The sequence below is a fragment of the Cyanistes caeruleus genome, chromosome 3 (genome assembly GCF_971803275.1).
Source record: "Cyanistes caeruleus chromosome 3, bCyaCae1.hap1.1, whole genome shotgun sequence".
In the NCBI taxonomy this organism is placed as follows: domain Eukaryota; kingdom Metazoa; phylum Chordata; class Aves; order Passeriformes; family Paridae; genus Cyanistes; species Cyanistes caeruleus.
In genome coordinates this window covers 95,068,585-95,096,477 of record NC_141703.1, presented here as the reverse complement: position 1 = coordinate 95,096,477, position 27,893 = coordinate 95,068,585, and the positions used below count along the sequence as shown (strand labels likewise).

The 27,893-nt window shown below is 41.0% G+C and overlaps 2 protein-coding genes across 56 annotated transcripts in view; one reads left to right on the top strand and one right to left on the bottom strand.

The window, feature by feature from the left end:
* Nucleotides 1-2,551, top strand: part of ABI3BP (ABI family member 3 binding protein) — a 144,149-nt gene extending 141,598 nt beyond the window's left edge. For all 50 annotated transcript variants that reach the window (XR_015285041.1, XM_086883080.1, XM_086883064.1 and 47 more), the window contains one exon: nt 1,180-2,551. Coding sequence is in view for 49 of the 50 variants with exons in the window: in XM_086883080.1 (XP_086739206.1) it covers nt 1,180-1,295 (116 nt within the window). In the remaining variant the exon portion in view is untranslated. The remainder of the gene's footprint in view (nt 1-1,179) is intronic.
* TFG (trafficking from ER to golgi regulator) lies at nt 2,212-26,969 on the bottom strand. 6 transcript variants are annotated; one of them, XM_086883090.1, is made up of 9 exons: nt 26,793-26,969; nt 24,331-24,435; nt 22,489-22,697; nt 15,781-15,864; nt 14,768-14,914; nt 13,146-13,313; nt 10,698-10,838; nt 6,677-6,766; nt 2,212-4,223 (listed from the first exon to the last, which is right to left on the bottom strand). In XM_086883090.1, the coding sequence occupies exons 3-9, from the start codon at nt 22,670-22,672 to the stop codon at nt 3,862-3,864; spliced, it is 1,176 nt and encodes a 391-aa protein (XP_086739216.1). In that variant the 5' UTR covers nt 22,673-22,697; nt 24,331-24,435; nt 26,793-26,969; the 3' UTR covers nt 2,212-3,861. The 6 variants fall into 6 exon arrangements, with proteins under 6 accessions (XP_086739216.1, XP_086739217.1, XP_086739219.1 ...); XM_086883091.1 differs by having other exon boundaries at nt 2,212-4,220; nt 26,793-26,965; XM_086883093.1 differs by lacking the exon at nt 13,146-13,313.
* Nucleotides 26,970-27,893: the final 924 nt, after the last annotated feature.

Below are 27,893 nucleotides of genomic sequence, written 5' to 3'. Positions count from 1 at the left end.
CACGAGTCCAGAAATGCGTTGAGGTAGGTGCAGGAGATGAGTGTGAAGTTACTAAGTCTTTCACAAATTTTTCCAAAAAACAAAGTAGTTGAATGGTCTGAAGGGTGTTTGTTATGTGTTTTGTGAGCTTTTTCTAAAGAGGCTTTTGCTTTCCCTTCCCAGTCAGTGCTGCCCAATTGAAAGGATATTTTGCCTAGGAGATGATCAGAATCAAATCTGCATTGCCAGACCAGCAAACTTCTCAGTTGTACCAGATTCACAGTTTTAAAAATATTTGAATATTTAAAAAAACTTTTACCTAACAACCTTGCTACCTCAGTTTAAAAGACACTTAAAAGCAATTTGATTTCAGCAACTGGATTTGAGTGAATTTGTGAGCTACACTCATTTTTAGGCCAAAACAAACAACGAAACAAGCAAACAAAAGTAGTTTTCAATAGCTTGTTTTCTAGTAAATGAACTGAATAGAGAAAAGAAAGACCAACAGACCAATTGCTCTGGCTGCTGCAGGTTGATTTCTGAATACCTATATGTATTTGACCTGAAATGCTGTCAGAGAATCACAGCCAATGCTGTCTCTTAGCTGCAGAAGAGTATTTTGTGTGCGTGTGTCTATGTGTCTGCTCCAGCCACACATAGATTCCTTATGGCCAGGTTGGATGGAGCCCCAATTCCCCACTTTAATTTGAAACTTAATGTTGTTTTGAAGGGGAAGTAAATGTGTTGTAAAAGGCAGCAGAGTGAAAGCCAGGAGGATGATTTCTCATGTAAGGATGGGGAGACAGAGTGAACTATCCCCAGTGTCCGGGTTTTATTGAGGTCCACTGCAGTGTCAACTTTGCAATGTGGAGCAGCCTCCTGTTCCAGGAGCCCAGCATGGACAGAGGGGGCACAGGCTGTGCCCAGCCAGCACCACCCACGGCAGGGTGCTGGGATGCCCAGGGGAGGCAGGCTTCACCTCTGTGCTGCCATCCCAAGCACTTTGGCTTTGAGTTGGGTGGGAAAATTGCAGAGTGCTAATGGATGTAGGGGCAGCAAACAGCCCTGTTTGTGGCAGTCAGGTTAACGGCTCGGTGACTACTTTAGCCACTCACTGCAATGTTACAGGCGTCCCAGGGAGCCAAAGCGTGGTACTGTCCTGAGAGCTTCACGCAAACAAAACTCTCTTCTCTGTTCCAGGCTTTTTCAGGGCAGTTCGTCAGGAACCCGTCAAATTTGGGAAGATAGGCGGGGAGACTCAGATTAACTACGTCCGCTGGTACGAGTGCGGCACATCGATACCTGGCAAGTGGTAGATGCCACGTGAGGTCGGTGCAGAGGCCCAGCCCAGCTGCCCAGCGCAGGCTGCAGGAAGGCAACGCTTACGGTGCGCCCGGCACTTCGGTGTTGGCTGACGTGCGAGGCTTGTGCCAGTCTAATGCCAATACTGCATTAATTGTGTAATAGTGTAGGCTGCTTACTGTAGTTATCCAGTGTTACAAACTTGTTTTTAGAATAAAAAGAAACACAGGCTAGGGACATGTTGTAGGATAATGTATAGGGAAGCTGGCTCCCTATTCTTGAGGTATGGTTTATATGGTATTTTAAAAGATACAGTGTGTATATTATTTATCACGATGTTGTAATAAATGTTTAAGGCACAGATATGCCAGAGTTGGTCATGGAATGCAATGTGCGTTAGTTTTTAAATATTCACTGGTCCTGTAATGCAAGTGCCATAAGCTACCCATCCTAACCCACCTGTAACATCTCCCAGTCGTAAATTATAGAAAAGATCCTATAATTTTTAATATTCTGCAGCCAGTAAACTTGAAGCACTTTCTCCTTACACATAGTTTATGCTCCTGCCAAAACGCCGAGGCAGGTTGCTGTATGTGCAGCTTTAAATGATCAAGTTCAGTGGGGTTTTCTTCTGTGTTTGTTTTCAAATGTGTCAGCCCCAGCCAAAGCCACGTTCAGCCTGCCACTGTGGAGTCAGCGCCGCTGCCCGTGAGCCTGGCAGGGAGGGCTGGAGCTCTCTAATTGAAGTGGACAGGTACATATGTACATGGAATGAAGAAACAAAGCTGGCCTGGCTGCAATGAAAAACCCGGCTGGGGTTTTTCAGGAAAATGCAGTTTTCAGAGCCTGACACTTACTGCTTCAAAAGCCAAATGTACGTACCGTGCAAGGGAACTTGGGAAGACAAATGAAAGAGGAAAAAGAATAAACTAGTTATAACAGCGTGATCACGTTTATTTAAAAGGAAAAATTCTGGTTTAAAACATTTTTCATTGGGGACAAAGGGGAAATACTGATAACTGAACTTTGAAATTGCTTTACATTTATTTTGATTAAAACCTCTCCCAAAGCTACTTGTTGTACCGCTTGAACATTTACGAACTAAATAAAGAGATGTAGGTTTTTTTAAAGGTGTTATTCATTATCTTACTAATGTATTGAAGAAATATGAACAGGAACACCCAGATCTATATAGTAGTCATTTATAGAAAATACCTTATAAAGTACATTGCAGGTACACTGTACTCCTAATAAAATATTTTTTAATCAAGTGGTTTTTTTCAAGTGTTTTACATGGAATCAAGGGCTAGTTTCTGTGGTAAATGCTGTTATTCAGAACAAACTGCTTGCTGGACACAAGCCCTTGTTAAATGGGATGTGTTAGGTACCAGAGCAGAAATGGGAGGAGGTACAGCCACAGCTTACTGGCTAGCTGTGGGCACTGCACTGTTTAAGGATGCTGAAGGTAAGAATGTTTTCACTCAACTTCCTAATTTTTCTTTAGGAGAATTCAGGCAGCTTGCTCCAGTTCATTTTTTTATTCCCCACTTAGTTTTACATATTCCTAGAATCTGCAAAATGGAAAATATTAACTGGGAGAACGTTTTGCCCTCTGCTGTAATATGGTCTATTGACTTCATTACAGCCCTTGATCTGCTTTTTCTTGGCTCAAAATTGAGTCACTAGGATTGCACTCCCAAGTTTTCTGGGTGGCAAAGAACCACCCAGAAGAACTGTGGAGTCACAGTCAAAAGCTGGGGGGTTTTTATCAGTTCTTTTTTAAAGACACACATTTGGTTTAAATTTTCAAGTAATAAATTAGTTCTCCCCCATACCTTGTTAATGCAAAATTGATAAGAGGCTTTAAGATTTTATGGATTGGTTCCTAACCATTTGGTAAAAGGGTCACTTGACAATTAATGACAGCTGACAGCACAAAACCACCCCCAGCTGTGAAACCTCTGTGAAAGCCATCTGCAGTCCTGCACTTCTCCATTTACACACCCAGAACTCTGCCTCTCCTCCTGCAAACCCCAGCACACTGCTGCTCTTTACCACGAAAAAAAGAGCTGGGGCTCTTTGCCCCCAGCATGCACACTGGTCTTTAGCACAGTTGCCTTGTTCAGTATTCCCCAACTTCTAAAATCAAGATCAGGCATTTAATAGATTCAGGGTTTTTATTAGTTTTTCCATGTGAACATTACAATTTATAATACATCATATCTAGTTTGACTTCCAGAATGAATCTAATTTAGTACATCATGGTATTAGTAAAAACAAGCCTGATAAGTGGGCTAAACTTTCAACTAGTATCTTCATATCCTTCAGACAAGGCAAGCTAGAATGTCAATCACTTTACAGACATTTAAGTAGTGTTTTCCAAAAACCACCCAGCCCCAAATTAAACTAGGAAGCAAATACAATTTAAAGCAGGAAAGATTTGGTCATTTCCCTCCCCCAGCAGAATTTAATTAACAGCTATAGTTTTGCCTCATTACAGTTTTGGAATCTCGATTAAAAATCCTGGAGTCTGTCGGGATGGAATCGCACGTGTCAGTCGCTGTCTTCAGGGGCACCTCCTTAGCGGTAGCCGGGCCCGGGCTGGGTGTAGCCCTGCGGCCCGAAGGGGGGACGGCTGCGGGCGTAGGGGTTGGGCCCGCTGGGCGGGGGGGTCATGGTGCTGCCGGGCGGGGGGGTGAAGCCGGGCCGCGGCTGGAAGGTGCCCGGCGCCGCCTGGGAGCCGCTGTAGGCGGCGGGCTGGGAGGCCTGCGTGGTGTAGGGCTGCGGGGGAAAGCTGCCCGCCGGGTACTGCGGCGGCTGCTGCGCCGGCAGCTGCTGCGCCTGCCCCGGGAAGGCGGCGGCCGGGGCCGGGGCAGCCGCCTGGCTGTAGGCCGGGAACTGCTGGGCTTGCTGCGACGGGGGCTGCTGCTGGCTGTAGCCTGCTGGAAAGGCAGAGAGCAAGGTAGGGTAAGAGACGCTAAAGAACAGTGGGTGCCTGCAGAAAGACCTTTTGTTCCTAATGGTCACAGTGACAAACGCAAAACGATGCAGGAAGCACAGAAAAGGCAAACCAAGCGTGAACTGCGAGTTTTCCTGCCTTTCACACAAGCGCACGGCCAGGGTTTTGGTGCACACCGTGGCAGCACAGCACACTGACAACAGTTACTAAAAAACAGTTTTCCTGTGACTGACAAGAAATAAATTAAAAAAAGACAAGTAGTCTTTTCCTTAATATCACACACACAGAAAAAATCTTCATTGGCAAATGAGGCAAAATTCAACCCTTTTCCCAAATAAAACCTCCAAATTAAACTGCTTGACAATACTCTCAGGGTTTAATATAAGTCATGCCTTTGGTTAAATCATAGGTGTTTTCAGTTCTTTAGCATTAAATATGAAAAGGCTGTGTAGAACAGAACCCTTTAGCACAAAACTTCCATTTACATATGCCCCAAAAATTTGATGTTTCTGTATGAAACTTCTTCCAAAGGGAATTTCTCTTCTCGAAAATTTTAAAATGGAACAAAGTCCTTTCATGAAGAAATAGCTACTTTTATCCATCATGAAACACACCTGCAGCTACTTGCAATGAAACCTCTCCAGTGACTGGAATCCTGTCAGCATTAAACACCAGACACACAAATTATTAAAAGTGCACAGCCCTAAATGGAAAGAGTAAGGGTAAGAATGCACTGCAAGAAACTCACCTTGAAACTGGGATCAAAATTTACTCATGAGACAAACTTCTGAAGGGTCCTTTTTTACACCCTTGTATAAATAGCCACTGTTGCCTAGTAGTAGATCTACAAGAGTGGGAAGGGATCCTGCTCTCAGGGAGACATGGGTTTGAAAGGAGACAATACTCATGAGAACTAAAGCAACACAAACAAAAAGATCCTATGACCCAACATCTCCAAAGGCAATAGGTCCTCAAAAAAACCTCTTTTTCTGAAGATTAATTGTGAACTAAGTTATGACAAACAGAGGTGCCCCCGTAAGTTTCTGGTGCCATTTCACTCATACTTGACAATGATGTTAATTGGAAAGCAAAACTCACATTGCACTTCAGCTTTCACAGGAACACCAGTAAAATAATTGATTAGACGATGGTAGGCTATGTCTAGAAAGTAGAGTGAAATTCCTTTGTTTTCCCACTCAGTTTTTAAGTCTAGAGAGTCAGACAGACCCTTCTACTTCCAACAGGCTTGCTACTTCTGAAATTATACCTCAGTACATCTGCCTCTGTAATCTAGTTACAAATGTAGGGGGTAGAAACCTGCAGAGAACAAGCCACCATATCAATGTTCAAACCAACAAGCTCTCACACAGTGCACAGGAACAAGGTCTGAGGCACAAACCTTTAGTCCAAGTATTCTAGGGTTCTTTTCCAAGCTAAGCATGGAATTTCTTTGTGAGCTCTGCAAATCTCCTCATCAATATAAAAACTGATGCACTCCCACTGTGCACCAAGAAAAGGTTACACTGGATCTACTTAATGAGCCACTTAATGGTAGTCTTTTGTTTAGCTTAAGGAGGATTTTTTAAAACAAGGAATGATGAATGCTTTGTATCATCTTCTGAAATTATTAAGCAAAATGCAATTTGTTACAGAATCTATTCTTACAGGTTCATCCCTAAACCTCATCTGGATTATCATTCCTAGCATATACTATGCATTCCTAGATGCCAGATGCTTCCAAAGAAACTGGAAGTTCTGAGATCAAGTTTATTTTGGGTATACACCAAAGCTAGCTTTTCATATTTCATGGCACATAAACCACTAGGGCACTAAAATATTCTTCTGCTGAAAGTCTACTGGCACCTTTACTTAAGCTATCAGCAAAATCAAAAACTAAAAAAGAAAAACTATCACTTGAAAGTTTCTCTGGGATTTACAGTATGTGTAATTTCCAAGGATTTACTGACTGACAGCTACAGTGTTTAGATCAGTAAATTTTGGACATGGAGATCATTCTAGACACAAGAAATAGGGGCCATCTTTAGACACCTTTGATATTTAAGGAAGCTAAATTGGGATGTTTAGTCACTTACTTGCTAGAATACCATGACTGCGGAGTATAATCCTGAAGGCTGCTCACCCTTCAGGTGATTCATTTTGCCTGCCTTTCTAACAAGGCATTCTGCTGACTAGTAATGACATCTGCCTTTGGTCACAATCAAGTAGGGCTGAACTTTGACTACATATTAACAACATAAACAGCTACAGTGTTCTCTTCCTGGCAATTTCTGAATTGTGCCAGTTCCCAAAAAGGAACACAGGCATCTGGGCAGCTCAGCACCCTGACCTGCCCCACAGGGTCAGGAACTGAAGCTGACAGGGTCGGGCACTGCAGGAGAGGTCCTGCAGCTGAGCTGCTGTTGCAGAGCTGCTTACCTGGGTACTGCACGCCGTACTGCTGCTGGGGCTGGGCCTGCGGCTGCTGAGCAGGGTAACCAGGCTGCTGGTACTGCTGATACATCTGACCTAGGGATTAAAAACGCATTTCATTGAAGCCCAGTACCCTGGTGCATTACAGCCAACGATACCCTGACAGTTCAACATCACAGAAACAAACCCAATGACATCGAAGTACAGATTTGAGTCTCTGAAACACGTTGTTCTGACTAAATAAAGTTTATCTAAAGAGTTACATGAGGCTTACTATTGCACATTTTCAGAGGTTGTACCTTAGTTAGCACTACTCTGGTGGGTAACAGACTAGGAATCTTTAAACATCTTCATAACTGCTCCAGAACTTACACTGTAAATTAAAGTACTTCGAAAGTTAAACATGTCCTCAGATTGTCTGTTTAGATTATGTTTTTAAGACCATTTCTGCAACCAAGTACTGTAAGCAGAGCAGTACATTATTTATGCCGACCAAATTTTCCAGATAAGTCATCCATCTCTTACCATCGCCAAGTTTTCTTAAGAGACCCAGTGGTATACACCCGAAGCAAAAATAAAACCATACATTCTTAAGCTTGGTAGTCCAAGTCTATGCTTATTTTTCCTGCATTCACTGTTTTCAATTTCTTGGCCAGAAGAGGCAGAATATTTGTTTAGACAACCTATGGGTCCTGTTGAGGCTTTATGCTTCTGCTGTTTTTCAATCTAGTAAGTCACAGTCAAAGAACAAAATCAATTATCTGCCAAAACTAAAGCTTAGATGAACTGAAGCAGACATGGAAACTTTACTATTATGAAGTGTTACTGTACTATTATTCATTCTGCAAAGACCAGCAGACTGTATAAATAGACTGTAAACTCTATCTTCGGGGCTGCGCCGGGAGGAAAGCAACTTAACTCTCCAAGTCCTCCCAGACAGACCCCTGTCCACACTGATTTAAAGTAACTCCTTATTTCTTCTTTTATCTGCATTATTTGCAGCTGAAAGGAGCAGTATTTTACATTCACACTCAGGTACTTAGAATACTTTATATTGATGCAGTCACTTAAAATATTATTTTGTGAGCAATTATTGTGGGATGATGAGAGTTCAAAGCACAAGGCTTGAAGAGAATTTAAGCCTGTTAAGAATAATTAAGATAATTAAGAATTAGAAAGCTCTCTTTCTGAAACTCATTTGATGTGGGGAAGTTCTGAGAGAATAACCAGCAGACTGCCTGTCTTGGGATAATTCCCTGCAGGCTAACAGAGAGACCACACTGGCACCTGCTGGAAATCCCAGGTAAAGGGATAGCAAAGAAAGAGCATGGAGTTTTACCAGAGGTTTCTGAGAAAGCCTGCTGTTTTCTCCAAGGCTGAGGCGTTACTGGAGAACAGAGAGGTGTTCCAGTGCCATTTAAGAAAACATTCTTAATTTATGGCAATGAATACAGGCGAGGATCCTATGGGTCCTCACACACAATCTTCTCTCCCCTTGCATTTTTGTTCTGAAAACTAGATGAGCTACAGCACTAGTGTATGGTTTTGTACTTAGCAGGGCTTATTGCAGCAAAGAGTCTGCCAGCATTTACCATTGTTCCTGTGCACTGAAAAAGACTTCTAGTCTCATTCAGAATATAACCATTTACATATATTCACACAACATTCTTTTTCCTAGAAGACCATGAAGTGCTTGTGGGACTGAGATTTCACATGTATTTCAGCAGACTAAAAAAGTATCCACATCTGTATATAACTGCTTCTTGTGTGTGTTCAGGACTGAATTTAGTGGTAGAAAAGCACAGGCCACAAGACACAGCACTGTACTAGAACATCTTTGCTGGACTGATTTAATTGAAATTAGTGAATGCTTAAAACTTCTCAAGGGAGGCAGCCCTTCAGTAGTATCAGCACACAGAAGTGAGGTGACTTGATAGTCACACATAACCTAATAACCAATCACAATCATCACAGCATTGACTGACAGAGAAAGCCATTAATTAATAAACCCTGATACACCAGAAGGACTGACACATGACTGGCATCACCAGTTTACTTATATTTTCAAAATACTGGGAAAGTGTATGGGGGAAGCAGACCTTGGGGTGTCTTGGGTTTTTTATAATATGAACTAATAATCTTAAAACTAGTTTCAAAACTAGTTTCTAACAGAACCTGCAGTTCACCAGCAGTGCCATTTATGTGAGTCCATCCTGCTGAAAACCAATCAAAACCTATCCGAAGTTCTGGCTGGGTTATGGCTCTGTGGGAACAAAAGCACAAACCCACAGACTAGCACTGGACTGAGGTGCTATCAAACCTCAGTGACGTATAAAAACCAACTCCATGTTTCAAAGAAAAATCTTTGAACACTTTGGAATAAAATTGATAATTGCACTTACATTATCCAGCTTTGGTGAGAGACTGCTGTTTACCACATACATACAATTCACAGCATAAGCAATGTATTTCTAATGAACAAAGACAAAAGTTGCTTCTGATCTTTTCCCAAAGACTGAACCACAGACCAAAGAAAATAAAACCAATACTTAAAAGATTGCAGTAGCAATAATAAAAACTACATAAAACTACATAAAACCTTTTATAATTAGCACTGTTGCATTACTTTCCTTGACCCAAGTTTAGAAAAAACACTACATCTACTCTGATACATAAGCCTAGATAACATCTTCCACAAATAAGATGAGTTTTACAGAAACAGATACTTTTCCCCTTCCCTGGTGTTAGCAGCCATACAGGATTCCAAGCTAGTGTTCCTAGTGCTTTTAAGTGTTTCACTTCTTTGTTTCAGTTCTAGTTTAACAGCAACATTTAAAACTTCTTACCTTACTGTATTAAACTAAAGTAAAAAAACTAAACTCATAAAATGCAAGTTCAGTAGCTAAGAATATGGTTTCTGAACATTAAATTTTCTCACTGCCAACAGATGAACCTGGAGCCCTTTTTCACAAAAGTAACTTTTATACATAAACACCAAACTGCTCTATCTTTAAGCTACCAAAGATGTCTCCTGCTATGTTTTAACACTTTAATAAGCAAGAAAAAGCTGAAAAAGCAGGAAGTGTTTCATAAGCTCCACTGCAACCAACAGTATTCATACCTCTTTAAATATTATACATAACTACCAGTTGTTAAAATGCTCTGCTCGAAAAAAATATTACTTATTTCCCTTCAGGCAAGAAAATCCAAATGACTATGGATACTTGACCATCATCTCACATGTGTCTGAGTATTACATCAGTAAAGCAAGCATCAGGGGGCTCTCACTTGTGCCAACACCAGCACAGAAATAATTTAGTATTATTCTTCATATGGAGAAAGAAGTAACAAAGCAGGTTATTTCACAAACAGTTTAATCCAGAAGTGTGCTGGTCAGAAGGCTCAGTGCACTTAGAAAACAGCACCAGAAGAAATTATGTCCAAATGTAGGAAACCTCAGAATAGGTAAATTGTGAGAAGTTAAATAGCATTTTTAAGGGCATAGTGCAAACAAATCTGAACACCAGAGCTAAGACCTTTAAATTTAAAGGAGAGCCAGCTGAGCTCTCAGGAGTTAAAAGGAACTACCATACATTTAAGATGTTACGGGGTTTAACTTGACTAGCACAGAGCCAAACACAAAAAGGAAGCCATGAAATACTATTTCCAGTCTGTTAGATAGAAATTATGAATAAACAACAGTTTTAATACATAGTAGACAAGTCCACAAACTATTAGTTGAGTGAAAGCTCAACATAACACACAGTGTATGACATGAGCACAGATGCAAGCAGAACACAGCACCATGAAAATTCTCTCCCGTCTCCCTTTCAAAGAGCCACTGCTCCACCTGCTGTTCCTGCATCGACCAGCACAGGCAGTGAGGACAAAGTCTGTTCTGCCTAGGGGCGCACAGCGATTTCCAGTATCCAAAGGCATCCACTTTGGATGTGCTAAGCCTGCTAATTCAAGGCAGACTCAGACACCATCCTTCAGATCCAGGACAGTGGAAAAGCACACTGCTTACCTTCCACCTGCCCAGTCTGTGGCTGTGTGCTGGGGTAGGGTGGCTGCTGTGCCTGAACCCCAGGGGGATGGGCTGCAGAAGAGGAGGAAGCGATGCTGTCTGGCGTTCCTGATCGCTCCTCTGCAGGGGCACTGGGTGGTCCTAGAGGAGGAAGAACAAAATACAGTATGCAAAATGAGCACCGAGTTGAAATTAAAAAATTCTAATACAAGATCCCTCCCTTGTGATGTTTTTAACATTTTTTCCACTTCAGATTTACATGTGTGTCATACCCAAGCTAAAATTAGTGTATATTTGCACATCTAAACTTTCTTTCGAAAATATTGGCGGGGGTGGGGGGGATTTTTCCACCTATCTCTAGCACACTCAGATTTCATTCTTTTGAGGAACCTGACTCATTTGTTCAATTGTGAGATAAAATCCATCATGACAGAGTATTTTTTCAACAGCTTCAACTGCTAACCTTGCACACACACCCATGCACACACACTGAAGAGTTGCCATGTTTGGACACAACATGCACTTACCTATTTTTTCTTATCTGGAGCAAAGTTAAAAGGTTGCATGGAACTATCCAAATGGATTAGTGTCCTATTGTGAAACACATGGACAGGCCACAAAGCGTTTTACTGATAGTAAAATAGCATGTGAACAGAAAACCTCCAAAGAGGTGTTAAAATCATACACCCAGACAGGATAGCTTCAGTCTAAAAGCAACTGTCTGCTCTGCTGATTTTGAAAATACTCCAACTGACACCCAAAGACAGCGAGGAAACTGGGAATTCAGATTTGCTCTGCATTAGTAAGAAGTTCTTACTAAGAACTAGAAGAAACACACATGTGAACAAATGCAATATACTACAATTTAATGAAAAATATTTTGCTACAAACAAAGGAGCTTAAACCTAGATATTTCCAACTGTATGAATGCTAAGATACACTACTTTCAAATACCTGCTTTTAGTTAAGCACAAGTACTAGAACTGCTGCCAGTTCATTTGCAATTTTAAGATAGTTATATTTACACAAGATAAATATGCATCCAACAAGCCTCTAATTGTGTTTTCATGTTAATCTTATTAGGGGAAAGTTTATTGAATCTGCCTATTACTTGATTTGCACTTATATACATAACTGCAGGATTACAGCTTTTAGGAATGATTTTTCTTATACCCTGTTTAAATGGTCCTCTGTGGAGCTCTTTGTACGTTCAAAGAATGGTCATTTTGCTCTCTCAGAAGAATTATGGAGACACAAATATTGAAGTAACACTGATCAAAACATTAATTGATGGGGACAAAAACACTCATTAAAAAATTAACTCAAATTTTCTTGTGCTTCACTTCCTCTTGCTTACTTGTTCAGATAGCCCATTGCAAATTTTCAAATACGTCTGGTCTGTGAAAGAACCATGCTGTAACAATACCCCAAACGTCCCATGGAGGAAGAGATCCCACAAGAGGCCTGGTCCACAGACCAGTACTTCATACTGTAGTCAACCACTCTCTGTGGGTACAACTTTGGATCCTGCACTGTCACAATCTCATGGTGCAGATCTATTCCTTTTACTCCACGCTTTTGCCATGGCACCCATACTGGAGGAACGAGCTCCAGTTGCTACTGGCTTGCTCATCTGTATCATTACTTCACACATCATATAAAACTCACTCGCTCTGGAGTTGAGAGTACACAGCAAATCCTGTTAGCTAACAGCAGTTTCATTTTCATGTTTCAATGAACCATTAAACCTTGCCAGGCCTGCACAGGTGCTATGCAAAATCACTTCCCTAAGTTCTACATCACACTCCTTATCACATTCTACATTGAAGCTTTTCTAGTTTCAGTTACCCTGTCTCAAGCTGACAGCATTCAGTTTAGTAAAATCAGTTTTCATATGCTTAGCATTTTATTACTAGGGCTAACAGTCCTCAGGTCTTCAAAAATAAATATAATTCAGTGAAGTATGCTATTCCTTTCTGTTCACAGTGAAAAAGTTGATTCCGTTTACTTCTAAAATGAAAAAGAGAAAAGGTGGGACCATACGACACATTCTGAATGACCCAAACAGCAGAAGCACAAGCCAAGAACATGAACTGCAAGACCAAACCTTAAAGCAGAGCAGCGAGTTCTTCTGTCACTGTCAGATACCAATTAAGTTTGTCCACACAATAGCTTTAAGTAATTCAAATTTAAAAAAACTGAAGCCATTTTCTACTCCAAGCTAAAACACAATGCTAAAATCAACAGCAACATTTCAATATTTTCTATACAAAAGTTAGCACACAGATACAACACCTTAACATAGCAAGTTTTAGAATTCGGAAAGGACATAGTGAACACAGAACGCAGCTTAATACATCCAACATACAAACGCTTTGTTACAAATCAAAACGGGAGTCATCGATTATGAACAGGTTTAGCTTTCCTTTTCACCAGCCACATCCTTACCTGACACCTGATCATCTGTCAAGCCAAAGGCTGACATGACATTCTTGCTGATTTCATCCTGGTTCTTTAGCGGATCGAATGCAGACATGCTCGCTGCTATAACTTGAGTGGATGGCTTAACATTAGCGTCAGCAGCAGCAGGCTTTTCGTCCCTACCATCTACAGCATCTACAAAGCAAAACGCCCAGTTACCAGCTCTCCAGAACTGAAACACCAGCACACACACACATTGCTCTACAGCAACTGCAACAACGCACAGTTGGGGGGCTTTGTAAATGTAACTGTTGAAATGTGCATGTTAGGGTAACAGGGAAGAATCACTGATGTATCTGAAACTGGGATGGATCACAAAGCTTAAGTTTCTTGCAGAGTTACTTAAAGATACACTAACACTGTGGACTAGCAATATAGATCATGTCTTCTGAAATTCAAAGGCACAAAGCTCCTGCTTCAAACAAATGAATTGCCCACAAAGAATTCAAAATTAAGAGAACATACAGGACAGTTCCAACTTATTATGCTGCTTTATCAGCTGCAGTTTCTGGTTTGTACTCTAATGTTCTCCACTAATTTTTCCTAAACTGACAGGTTGAGATGTTGAGATCTTTGCAACTATATGCATAACTATCCCTCAGAAATGCCTTAGCTCATAGTTCCACATTTTCTGTTAAAAGCAAACAACTACAGATGGCTAGTTTTATTTACACTCTTAGATCATCACTCTAACCTCCTTCCAAATAGTCTGTAACCAGAATCCATGGTATTCCACTGAAATTACTAATTGCATATTTTGTAGCAACAGGGCTGGGATTTTTCTAAGCAACAAAAGCAGTAAAATTTCAAAGTCCAAAAACAAAAGCAACATTTCCTAAAACGCAGGCTGATGTTTTTGTTCACCCCTTTACTCAGAGCACTTTACTTCATGACTATGTCATTATTTTTTCTCTCCATCTTACCTAAACTCTGTAGTTAAGCACACAGAGATAGAATATTTGCAGTACAACTGCTCTAAGCTAGGAGATCAATACCTCAAAACTATGAGAACAAGACTTTCTTTCCCATTTTGCCCTCCCCAAAAATCCTTTCCCACCCCTACCTGCACCCTCGTGCTGCTTACCCTGAGACAGCTCTGATGCTGGTCTGAGCGCAAAATGTGTGGATTCAATTTCCTAACCTGGCAAGAAAAGTGGATATAATTTTTGCTGAATTGACATCTGACTGTTTTAGTGAATCAAACTTGCTTAGCAACACAAGATAAGCACCAGAGCTAGCCCAAAGTAAGCAGAGGGGACTACTCAACTGCGAGCAAGAACTCTTCAGCAACAAACTATTAATTTGGCTAAAAGCCCTCTCAAGACACTGGGGGGTTTCACAGGTGTTAGTTACAGTGTTTTCATACATTGAAACAAAACCTTGGATTCTGAAGTTTTAATTCCTAAATTAGTTCAGTACTTTACTCCAGAAACCTTGAACAAAAAACCACTACACTCTGAAATAACTAAAGAATTAAAAATTAAGTTCTGGGCCATCAAGCAACAATTAAGAATGATCCATGTTTCACTTTGTTAAACAGCACACCACTCTGCAAATCAAAGCAAACAACTCTTTGCCAGGCTGCCTACCACTCTCAGGCAGATTAGTGGAAAGCCCTGGTTCCGCTGGCGGTTCTAAACAGTCCAGTAAACGATTGACTTTATTGCGAAGTTCTATCAGCTCTCGGCGCAGGTACTTCACCTGATTGGATTCTAGGGGTCTTGGTTGTCCATTCACTGCAAAACAGCAATTAGATAAACTTAAGACTGTAGTAACATCCAGTTTAAGCTAACAAAAAAAATTCCAACTTTGACTTGCTTGGAGCACTATCACTCTTAGTGAAGTTTAAAGTGACAAAGTTTAGTCCACACACACTGAACTCATTTTAGAGCTTACTGTTCCTTTAATATAATCTCAGTTCAGAAAAAGCTACAGGTCCAAAGCAAAGTCCACAGCAAGTGTCTGCATTGTTTACTCATTTCCCTGAATATACCCTGAATGATGCAGTGGTTCTGGAAAGCTGTACCTTTAGAACTAACATGGCACACACAACACTGCTGCAATTCATGAATAAGGTCAGTGTCCAAGTTAAAGTCTTGGAACTACATGCTGAGTTACTTACAGTAGCTTGAAAATAAAGAACTTTTACACAAAGGCTAAAGGATAAATGTTAAGATCTATTCAGCTCCAAACAACTAACACTAGTTTGGAGCAAGGTACCACTGCAAGATAAGTGTCAGCTTCAAATTCTCATGCACCTGTGAAGAAAACCTCACAAACACTAGAGAGTGGAAGAGAACATGGAAAAGAGTACTAAGGAAGAAAGAACCACTGATCACATGTATATGCACACGTGCCAAATACTTTGAGCAACCTTACAAAATGCAGTAGTTTCAGTTCCCATTAAGTTCAGAATTCTCATGAAAAACATCAAGAGAAGACAGATAGCATGTATTAACTCAGCAGTTCCAACTTACTGTTTGCATTTTCTTCACCTTCTGACATGACAAATTTAAAGTTTTTTGTACCACTCTGAAGTACTGCCTGAATTTTAATAAATATTATTTAAAATAAATAGAAAAATACTGTCTTCTATACTTACCAAACAATGTCAGCTTAAGTATCCTACTGCACTGAATTGCAAAGGAGAGATCTGAGCTATCAAAAATTGTTATAAGATCTCCATCTGAAAAGAACAAGAAAAAATTACATTAAAATTATAGCCTCTAATTACTGACCTACATATCAGGATGGAAGTGTTCCTTCATTACTCAAAAATAACTTTCCCTATCTGATTGTGAGGTTGCTAGAAAAAATGTTTATTATTTTAGTGCAAGAATCAGTGTGCAGAGAAATCATGCACAGAAGGTAAGACAGATGCATGACTGGCTCCAAAAGAGAGTCTTCTGACATTAGCCCTTCGATGTTCCATATCATAACGTCGTTCTTTTATGTTTACATACAGGATGAAACATTAGAGCTAAGAGTTCACAAAGTCCAATGCGAGGAAGAATGAGGCTACCAGTTAAAAGTGAGATGCCTACGCCAAGTGGCTCTAGAACCATGCTGTTCATGAACAGTGAGAAGTCAGATGAATGCACAAGCCAAACCAAACTCAATTTTTAAAAACCAAAATAAAATTTCAAATGTCTAGAGCACTTCCTTAGGTTATATTCAAAACATAGGTTGCAAGACTATTACCATTCCCTTGCTGAAAAACAAAACTCATGTGTAGAAGTGAATAGTAAAGGTCTCTCTCAGCTTTAACACACAAATAAGTATGAAGACACAAAGATGCCAGAGTAGTCGGAAGAAAACTTCTCTCAAAAAGGAATTTGATACAAATTTGATACAATTCTTAGGCATGGATTTCTTCCATGTCATGTGTCAGAGGATTCTGATGAATTTGCACATTGCCATCTGTCACAGGAATTATATTAGAACTGGATGGGATCATTTATTCTTAAGATACAAAGGGCTGTGCACAAAGCACTGATCACCTTTAATTGTATTAGTCCTCAAAAGTGATACCAAGTTCCCATTAAGTCTGGTCTCTCACAATTTTTAAATTGAGTCAAGGAAAGCTACATTAACATCTTTGCTTACTCAACAAAATCACAACTAAAACAAGACTATTGTCTTTGGGAGGAAAAATTTTCTGGTGTTTAATACATTCAACAGGTTGTTCATAGCTTAAATGAACCCAAGCTAAGCAGCGCAAAGGAAAGAGTGGGAGCGCGTTATCAGGAAAATGTGTTCTGGCACAAGGGACAGCAGGAACACTTCCTTCAGCAGTTTGATGACTGGGAACAGAGGTGAAAGCCCATCCAACTAGAGAAGTTTCACCTTGAAAAGCAAGTTTTTAGATAAATGCCACACAACTTGGAACAAAGCCAACTCAGTGCTGCCCAGGCTCCTCTATGAAACACTGTAGCAAGGGGGCTCTGTGGATGGACACAGGAACAGGTTTTCCATTACAGATGTCCGCCTTAAAATTCTTAGTGTATATAAATTCCTTACAGATTGGTGACAAGGGCAAACTGTATCTAAGTTACAGTTAAAATTTTCAAATAAATTAATGCTTCAGTATGAATAGTCATAAAACATGTGATACAAAGTCAAAAACAGCTCAGAATTTTAAGAACTACATATTCTGTCATCCCTGACTACAAGTAACACCTCCGCAATGGAAGGTTTTCTTAACTACTATTAATAACACTGTCCCTGACAGACTTCAAAGAAGGTGCTTTCTAACAAAATTAAGTTACAAACACTAATAAAGTGATGGCATATAAAATAATTTTCAACTTTTCCTGAAAGAAATACTGTTGCCTCCCAAGATTTTTTTAATGCACAGTTTTCACTTTCACAATCTCAAAAAGGCATCTGTTGATAGCAGTATCAGTCATGGATTCTCTGAGTAGAGACTGGAAAGTCTCCAGAAATGAGGGCTCCAAACCCCACCAGGCAGCCTGCTCCAGTGACACACTGCCCTCCTGGCCAAAACTCATGCTCAGCCTCTCAAACTGCAATTTCTGGCTGCTGCCATCTGGTGCTACCACAAATGGTTCACATTCCGTAGCCTTTGCAACTCCCTTTCCACTGGCTCAGCCCCCTGTGCAGCACAGTGAACAAGCCCAGCTCCCTCCCATGCTCCCTGAAGGCTGCCTGCACAAATCCCCTCCCTGTCCTCATCACACCCTGCTGGACCCCTCCACAGCTTTTCCAAGTCTGGAGTGCACACATTAAGTGAGCACAAACATGCACCCTTCACTGGTGCCACCTCACCAGTGCCAGGAAGAGGAGGATCTACGTCCCTGTTTGCCATTATGATCCATAACAGGATTTGGACAATCAGACTTCATCAAAGTTAAACAGATTTTATTAATTTGGCAGTAAAAAAGGGGTATGATGAGGTGTGGGCACCCTCCAAATCAAACACTTTCTCCAGTTTTTTACCAACCTTTCCTAAACGCTGATTTCAAAATCCACTGATGTCTTAACACAAAGCCCTTCTATTCCTTATTATCATGGTAACACAATAAATGATAATTACTTCTCTTAGCAATCCACAACACTGGCAAACCATCCTTTGATGCTCTTCTGTCATACCAGACACACTCAGATTCACTGTCTGAATAAAGATGCATGTTCTAAACAGTCTATCCTGCACAGTGAGATGAAAATGCACATCAATATACATGGCTTACTTGGATTAATGTCACCCAAAAGAACTGGGATCATTCCATCTTAATTCTCCCTTACATATTGTAACCTTTAGGATGAGGGCATTAAGAAGAATTAATAAATTTTCTATTTTAAACTGTTAGCAGAAAAAAAAAGGCTGAGAAGCACTAAGTAGAGAATCTTGTTAGATGCATAGTCAGTTCTGTAATTCCTATTGACAGCCATCAAGCTATTAGCCAAGAAGAGTGCATGCTAGGATTCATAAGGTATAAAGCCACAGAAATGTCTGACAATTTAAGTATATTAGATTTAGCAAAAAACTTTTCATCTTAAGGAATGCCAATGAAGCTTAATTCCTGTTACCATGATACAGATAAAATTACACAATATTAATTATTTTCTGTTGGAAAATAAAACAGACTTTCCTTTATTTTCCCTACTTGTCTTGTTATTTTAAGATCTTTCCCATTTTTACAAGAGACACAGCTTACTCTCTCTACAATTTCTCATGTATCACATTCTCTGTTTTGCAAATTATATTTTTTTTCCTTCTATAAACTAGTGACTCCCTTAACTAACCACTACACTGTAAGGTATTTTAGCATTAATGCTGCATCACGATGATGAATTTCAACCTTGACGACATTAGAAGTCTGCCTCATTCCTTTGCCCTGCCAACTGCTTCCTCATCTACTAAGCTTCATCATCTACTAGACTTATTCACCCACTAGACTTATCCACCCTTACAGTTTTCATTTAGTCCATTTTTGAAAAAACAAAAACAAAACACAAAACCCTACACAATCAAAATACCACACAACATCAAAATGTAGTTTTCCTTCACTCTGGTAAATTTACCAAAGGCTGAGAGATTACTGACTAGCACAGCAGCTTGCATACATGCAGTATGACTAAACCATCTTCTATTACAAAGTAATGAAGAACAAGAGGAAAAAGGCCAATCTCATATTACACCCTCTATTTTAAATTCAAGCATAACTTTTAAAAAAAAGTAAAGTTCCCGTTATTGGCTCTGCAGGGCCTTTTAGCACGTATAACTCAGTAACATGGTGGGCCTAAGACACAATTTTACTCTTTGATTCATACAAATTCATTGCTGACAGTCCTCGTTAGTTTATTTGGGATTGGGTTCTTTCTAGCTGACATTGGGTTTTGTGTACTCAAGAACTTTAAACAGGACATGACAATCGTTTCACATCTAGCAGAGCAATTTCCTTAGCTCAGGAGTTTGTAAGCTTGAATATAAAACTGGACTTCACAAAGCAGCATTCAACCTGAGGCTTCTTTTCTCTGGTAATTAATAAAAACACCACATAACCTAAACATAATGTAGGAATATGGAGGGGTAGATGAAGCATTCTTTGAACACTCAAAGACTGTGCACATGAGTTTGGAGATGGAGGCTGTGGAAGTAGTGGACATCGTTAGACCCATTAAACTATCTCCTCATAACAGATCCAGACAAGCATTCCTGGAGGTCTGGGGGGATAAGTAACAAAATAGAAATAGCTGAAATGTATATATTCCAATGCATCTAATGACTGGGATATATTTAAGGAACAATCTCAGCTTAGTTGAAATGAAGTTAAGGATATATCAGCTCTCATATGACAAGCAAATTGAAGCCTTATTAACCTTTTCCTTGATCACTTGCAACTACCTCTGATATTAAGAACATTTATTTGTTTAGAGTAGTGATGATCAGCTAACATACACTGAAATCAGAGTGGAATAGTAGTACATTGTGTGTGGGCTGGATGCCACGTAACCACCAAAGCCACTCCATCACTCCCCTCCACAAGAGGCCAGGGCAGAGAACATACAGTGAAAGGACAAGACATGATATAAGAACAGGGAGAGATCACAAATCAATTACGGTCATGGGCAAAACAGACTCAACTTGGGGAAAAATTAACTGAATTTATTACCAGTCAAAATCAGAGGGGAGAATTCACCTTTCAATCCCTCCTTCTTTTCCAGCTCTATCTCTTCCTTCCCCAGTGATGCGGGGGCACAGGGAATGGAAGGTTATGGTTTCTGCCACTGTTCAGGCAGAGGAGTCCTTCCCCTGCTCCAGCCTGGGGTTCCTCCCATGGGAGAGTCCTCCACAAACTGCACAAATGTGAGTGGATCCCACTGGCAACAGATCTTCAGGAACTGCTCCAACATGGGTCACTCTTCCATGGGGTGCAATCCTTCAAGAACAGCCTGCTCCAGCATGGGCCCCATACAGGGTCACAAGTCCTACCAGGAAACCTGCTCAAGCATGGGCTCCTCTCTCCATGGGTCCTGCCAGGAACCCATGCCTGTTTCAGCATGGGCATCCCACAAGGTCACAGCCTTTTCTCAGGCATCCAGCTGCTCTGGTGCAAGGCTCCTCCACAGGCTGCACTTCCATGCAGGTGGATGTCTGCACGTCCATGGACCCCCATGAGCTGTGGGGGCACATTCTGCCTCATCATGCTCAGCACCACGGGCTGCAGAGGAATCTCTGCTCTGCCACCTGAAGCACCTCCATCTCCACTGACCTTGGTGTCTGCAGAGCTGTTCCTCTCACATATTCTTGCTCCTCTCTTCTCTGGCCAAAACTACACCTGTGCCATAGTGCTGCAATTTTTTTTTTCCTTTTTAAAAATGTTACCACAGAGGCATTACCACCATTTCTGACTGATTTAGCCTTGGCCATCACGTCTGTCCTGGAGCTGCCTGGCTTTAGCCTCCTCTGTAACCCCCCCTACTACCAAAACCTGGCTATGCAAACCAAATGCAATACTGAGACAAAGAAAACTAAAAGTAAAAACAGGAAGTCTCTGAACTGTGAAAGACAACCAAAGAATGAAACTGTAATTACTGTCTCCATCATACACCATTATCTTATTTTTAATATAACAGAACAGTATACACTAAAAACCCCAGAGGACCATACTTAAAGCGCAGGTAAGAATGCAAAACAACCAAAGTAACTTGAAGCTTTAACCTAATAAAAAAGCATCCAATCTCCTTTCACCCTTCTCATTTCAGAAAGAAAAAAAAATGTGGTAAGAGGGAAAATGAAACCACCACAAATCTGCTGAGCTCCCTTTCACTAGATATCATGACCCAAAATATTGGTCAAGACCCAAGACCTACACTACTTACAATTTTGATAAGCAGCATCTCAAAAACTTCATGAACCTCAAAAGATTGTTTCAGGGTTATTCAAAGTGGAATTTTATTGCTTAGATATATGAATGAAAGTTGACATTTTAGGCAGCACAGGCAGCACTAAGGTCTCCTAGGGCTATTAAGAAAAATGAACCTCAACGCTTCAGTAACGTGGCACTTTTTACTGTGCAACAGCATAATCATCAGTCTTTAACAGACTGGATTTTATCACTTCATTCCAAGTTTCATTTTATGAACACCATTCCTCTGTCCCAAATTAAGTAATTTATCCATGCCACATTGACATTCAAAGAGGAAAAGCCCTCCAATTAGAATTTGCTGTCTCTATGCATCTTTTCATTCTGTGGCAGTCCTTAAGGTTATGTTTATTTTAACACTAATGATCAGTAATTTCTCTGGAACAACCAAAGTGATTCAAATGGTCCCAAAGAGGAAAGATAATTTCAAATGCATATTTCAAATCAAAATTATTTTTCTAATCTTTATTGATGGAGAAAAACAATCAAGAATTACCACCACTTAAATCAAGTTTTCAGTCTTATAAGAACTTGTGTTAGGTCATACATGTTTATTCTCTTTTCATCTTCAAATCCACTGAAAACTCAAAAAAAAAAAAAAAAAAAAAAAAAGTTGAATGAGTGAACAGAAGAGAAACCTGCAATTGACTTGACTTCTTGCAACAGCAGAAAGTGCACTTTCAGGGAAAAAAAAAATTGAGGAAATATTCAGAAAAAAAATGGAGGAAATGCTATTAAGAGAGTATAACAAGAGATACAGCTTCTATTGTCTGATTAAAAAGATTTCATAATAAATCTCTTGCATTTGTCCGTGACATTGGACAATTCTGAAAGGTGAATTTCGAAGTTTCTATCCACAGATACACTGTATCAGAGTAACAGTAGTCAATTAAACCTCAACAGTAGTTATTAAACCTTACCTTCATCTTTGTATTTTATTGTGACTTCATCATTGCTCAGAAGTTTTCCTCTAAAAACTCTTTGCATCATTAGCACCAATTCATCATAGGTGATATCTTCATTATGAATAGGGATTCTCCTAATATCCTCCCCAAGCTGAGCTTTGATGATCAGCTTCCCACTTAAGTCCAGCTGCCCATTCATGGTGGATTCCTTATCGCCTGCAGACCTGTTAGCAGCAAAACATTACAAACATTTTAAAAAACTGAACTGTTAGTTATTTTAATCTATCTGATAATGGTTCTGAAGCTTTACATTATCACCTTATTCAATTACTTTTACATGCCCCCCTGTTATGAAAAAGAACAAATGGCTTTTCTTTTTTCATTTAAGAAAAGACTGCCAAAACAAGTATCTTATCTCAAAGATTTCAGCCTGTAAGATAGCTTTACTAAGGGGATCAAGATGAATCATGTATCACTTCCTGAACAAGTGCAGAGCTAAACACTGGTTCATCGTCACATGGATGATCAGAACTCACTGCAGGTTCCTATCCAGAAAGGAAGACACACAATTTTTTAATTTTTAAAAATTTTGATTGGGATATTTTAGACTTTTAAAAGCAGCTCAATAGACCACACATGAGCTACTCATTGGGCTCAACATGTGGTCAGAACAGTCTGTTACTTTCTGTGTTTTAAGAGGTGAACAACTGTTCCAACTGAATAGGAAATGTAACAAAGCCATCTTGTAGTATATGCTGTGTACTAGCAGCACACAGCATATACTAATATTATATTTTAACATTTTATGTAAGAAAATTTAAAAAGTACCACTTTGTATTAAGCATCTCTCTTTGAAAACACAAAGGCTTTATATTTAAAAATCTGTAACTACAGCAAAGTTACTCAAAAGAGGAATGAGAGGGCAAAAAAAGCCCCAGAAAAGGAGATCCAGGTAGTTAGTCAAATGTCCATTCCTATTTTCACTGCTCTGGACAGGGCCAAAACAACAGATCTGGAACGAGGAGCAACTAAAGAAGCAGTTATCTTAACATCTGAAGTACAGTTAGTGGTGAACTTAAAACATAGGCAGCCCATATCCAAATCAAGATTTCTGAAGCCACATGCAGGAAAGTATATGTTATTTATTCTCTTGTGCAAGAAGAGCTCTCAGAGATATGCAGTCATTTTTCCTTTACCTTTAATGATGTTATAACACAGTGCCCTATAAGAAAAATGAGTTTTGCTATAATCAGTCTATTTTTAAAGTACTGCAAGGAAAATTCTCTACTACCAGAAACAAGACACTCAGCTAAAACCTTTTAATACATTCCCATTCCTTGATGCACCTGTATAGATTTAACTTTACTGTTTCAGTGACAACATTTTGCATTAAAAAGCTGCAGTATAATGCTATATTTAGATTGCAATTAAACTGGGGGGGATAAAGCAAAGATTTCAGGCAAAGCCCTTTGTTTAGCCCAAAAAGATACAAGCCATTATTGAACAAAACTCACTCTCCTAATCACACATAAGAGGAGGTAGGTGGATACAGCCTAATTGCAGGGAAAAGGGACCTGCAATTAACACAGCCACATTGCTGCTGATGCACTGTGATGAAACTGTGAGATTTATAGTACTGTTCATGCTCACTAATGCATTATTCAGGTTTTGTAACATAGGAGTCTTGACTACAGGCACATCAACCCAGCCTAATTAAATTAGATTTAAAAGCATGGGGTTTTGCACAAGTTGGTTGGTTGCTGGAAGTTTTTTTTAATTTAAAAATTAAAAAATAAAACAGTATTGACCCATACGTTTCCTTTCATCTGCTTTCCAAAAATACATATTTATCATTACCTTGTCTGTCTTAGTGATGTTGGATTATTGGACAGTTTTCCCACCTCACTTCAGGACAGAGTTAAGATTAGCCGCCATGCACTATCAGTGGCAGAGAACAGTAAGCTGCATCAGAAAATAAACATATTTATAGTCACACTTCCGTAGAATGACACAATTCACATCAGTCTTTCACGTTAGAACTTCTTAGTGAACATACCCAATTAAAAAAAAATCCCTTACTTTATCCACAATGTAACAATCAGATTTACATTTTTGAGTATTGTAGAATTTGCATTCATCTAAAACAGCTCTTGAACAAGACTTTTAATTTCATAATAGAAGAAAATTTTATTTTTTTTTCAATTTTATAATGACATGTAGGAATCCCTAACAGTAATGTATTCCTTTCCAGGACAGTCTCCAAGAGATGATGTAGCACACAGAACAGTCCAACAGGGAACACACCTGGCTCCTCCCTCTGATCCCATGCGTGTACCCTTCTGGCAACTCCTCTCTCTCATATGTACAGCCAATTTTAAGAATCCATAATCTGATTTTTAAATGATCCACTGCTAACCAGAGGAAAAAAGTAGGCTCCCCGTTATCCACATAAAGCTTGGCTTCCCAGCTCTCCTCTTTCAACTCAACTGGAAGTAAACCGAACATACAGGATGAAGTCAGAGTAGAGGCAAACCCCAGAGAAGACACAAAGCCACTCTGGTTCTCAAAGGCTGAGGCTGCTCCCCTCATCCTCGGTACGAAATGCTCTCCTTTAAAAAGAGAGCTGCTCCTGACAGTGAGAGACTGTTGTGACACACTAAGCAGGGGAACAGGAAGAGACTACTTTTCTGATGCCTCACTCACATTTTATGAAATGAGTAAGGCATGAAGATAGTACCCCTTTCACCCCAGAGCTGCTACAGGTCCACGTAAGTTTACTGCACTGGACAAATATGAGATACAGATAATGCATCTAAGAGTGGCTAAACCAAAGAGTTCATTTAGCTACCTCCTCATGTTGTTTAAGCATTAGAGATGGGCACTGGTTTTGCTTCTTCAGCATTACAATATATGCTACTCAGAAACTGTTAACAGTAGGAACCGAACCTCACTTGTTAGTCCTAAACATACACATTTTGGTGGACACAGCTGAACTCCTGGGGCCTTTCAACAGACAAGGTATCAATTGTATCTTTGTGCAAGGAAAGGAGCTACTGTAATGCCTTATTTACCAGCACTACACACAGAAACCTGCTGTCTGTCAATGACTATGAAAACATAGTAAGAGAATATTTAAATGCACTTTTTTTTGGTCCAGCTGTTCTCCATTCTGCTTGAAGGTGTCCAGATTTAAAAACACTTCTAAACACTGCAGCTGCTTGCAACTGTTACAGAAAACTATGTAAAATATTCAAATTACTGAATTACACAGCACTAAAGCTTTTTCCCCTCTCTATGACACAGCTGAATGGATGACTCCATTGAGAGAGTTTTTCAGAGAACACATCCAGAATGCACACTAATGAGCTTTTTAACAAAATCTGTGTGTGTCTACTTTCCCGGGGCGGAGAGGAATCAACCAACCAAAAAACATTTATGTCTCCATGTTTCAGACTAAAGATTGCTTCCCATAGGAATCACACTGACATCTTTCTAACCTTCCTGGCGTACTACTTGCATTTCGCAGGTACATACTTTTCCTCCCCTCCTGGCTCACTTTCTATTGGCATCATGCACTAATCTAGGTGGTGCATGTGGACAGGGACTGCCCAATCTAGGCCAGTCACTTCAGGATCCCCTCTAAAACCAGCATCTCATCACCACGTTGTATTTCACTACCCTTTTTGCACAGCAGCAGAGAAAAACAGCCTTGCCCAGGCAAGGGAAGGACAGACACTCCTGCTTCCATTTTTCCTGTCAAACAGGGTTAAGGATCAGGGTGAAGCCGACAGAAACACGAGCAAGCAGGACCGCCTCCCAAACGCCAGCCGAGAGAGAGCCATGAGTTTTCCCAAGGCAGGTGGGGGGGCGGAGGGGTGAAGCGAGGGAGCAGAAAGGAGAAGAGCTCTTTTCGGTTTTCTCCAGTTCCCACACGGGCAGGCCCGGCCCAAAGGGGAACAGAAGTCACAGGCAATGACTGGAAATGAGGAGCCGGCAGCTCCTGTGGCTCCCAAGGGAAAGCGGCTGGGTGACCCCGGGAGCCCCTGGCCGTGCCGAGGGAGGGATCCTGGGATCTCCCGCTCCCTCGGGCCCAGGAGGCCGCGGGCGCTTTCCGCCTCCCTCAGCCGCGGCCGGGGGGACGCGAGGGGTCTCCCGGGCCCTCCGCCAGGGGCCGCGCAGCCCCCGGCACCGGGGAACGATGGGGGGCGGGGGGGAGGAGGGGGCGGTCGGCTCGCCCCAAACCCAAAGCTGCCCTTCTCTCCCTCCTTCCCGCCGCTTCCACGGGTGGCTGCCCCCGGGAGCAGCCGCCGCTCTCTTACTCTGGCTTCTCCGCCGTCGCACCGGTGCAGCCCCCCCGTCCAGCCCCTGGCGAGTCCCGGGCACGGCCGCCGCCACCGCCCGTACGTGGCAGGGCAGAGAGAAGGGGCCGGAGGGAGGCCGGGCCTGCGCGAGCCGCGCGCGTGCGCGCTCCGCCGCGCGGGGCCCTGCCCCCTCCCGGCCAAGATGGCGGTGCCTCATTGCCTGCGCGCCGCCTCAGCGCTGCCATGGTGAGGCAGAGCTCTGACGGAGGGTTTCTTTCGAAATACAAGCCTTGGCCTTCGCAGCTGGCGGTACTCGGAGCAAAAAGCGGCCGTAAAATTCCACTTTGCTTGTTGGACTTGTTATACACGCCCACACAGGAGCCACTCACTCTTGAATGGTCACATCCAGGCATTCATTACTATCGTATCCGCACACACCCTCACACTCCCCTGTCTTGCATTCAGAGTTTAACCCCCTAAGAGTGAAAAAAAACATGAATCCGCAGCTAATTTCCTGTGTTTTGTCAATGGAAGGTGTAGGAATGGGTTCCTAAGGGTGCCTCTCCCAGGGTTACTGGAAGTGGGCCGCGCGTTGCTCGGGGATAGTTGGGATTTCTGCTGCTTGCGAGAGAGGTGCCTATGCAGAACTACCTAAAACACAACCGCGCTTACTTATTTCCTGCAGTTAAAGATGCCTCTGAAGAGACGCCTTTTCCTTTAATATCTTAAAAAGCAAAGCTTCCAAGTAGCGTTTTCTGCTGGGACAAGAAAAATGCAGGCGTCGTTTAATTTTTGTAGTATCTGTCCTCTGCAGAGAGCTTTGTTCCTGCCTAGAGGAGGGTCCAACTAGCAGTAAGCAGGTTGGAGATGGAGGTGAGAATTTGAAACCGAAGTGAGAAAAGATGAACACGATACAAATTTTAATTCTAAACATTTCAAGGACGAGGAGGGGCATAGTTCAGGAGGCTTCTTTGCTAAATGTACCAAGTATTTAGAAAATATTTGGGTATTTTCAATGAAAAAAATCTTTAAAAAATATAGGAAATATCTGGAAAACTGGACATTTCTATACATTCTACTTTCTGCCACTTGTATTGCATACCTTTGTACTGATGATTC

Coding starts and splice junctions, on each gene's coding strand:
- TFG (XM_086883090.1), bottom strand. CDS start 22,672: ATGAATGGGCAGCTGGACTTAAGTGGGAAGCTGATCATCAAAGCTCAG. Junction 14,915..15,780: donor ACTTAAGCTGACATTGTTTG/GTAAGTATAGAA, acceptor GCTGTTTTGCAG/TGAATGGACAACCAAGACCC. Junction 10,839..13,145: donor GACAGATGATCAGGTGTCAG/GTAAGGATGTGG, acceptor TTCCTCCTCTAG/GACCACCCAGTGCCCCTGCA.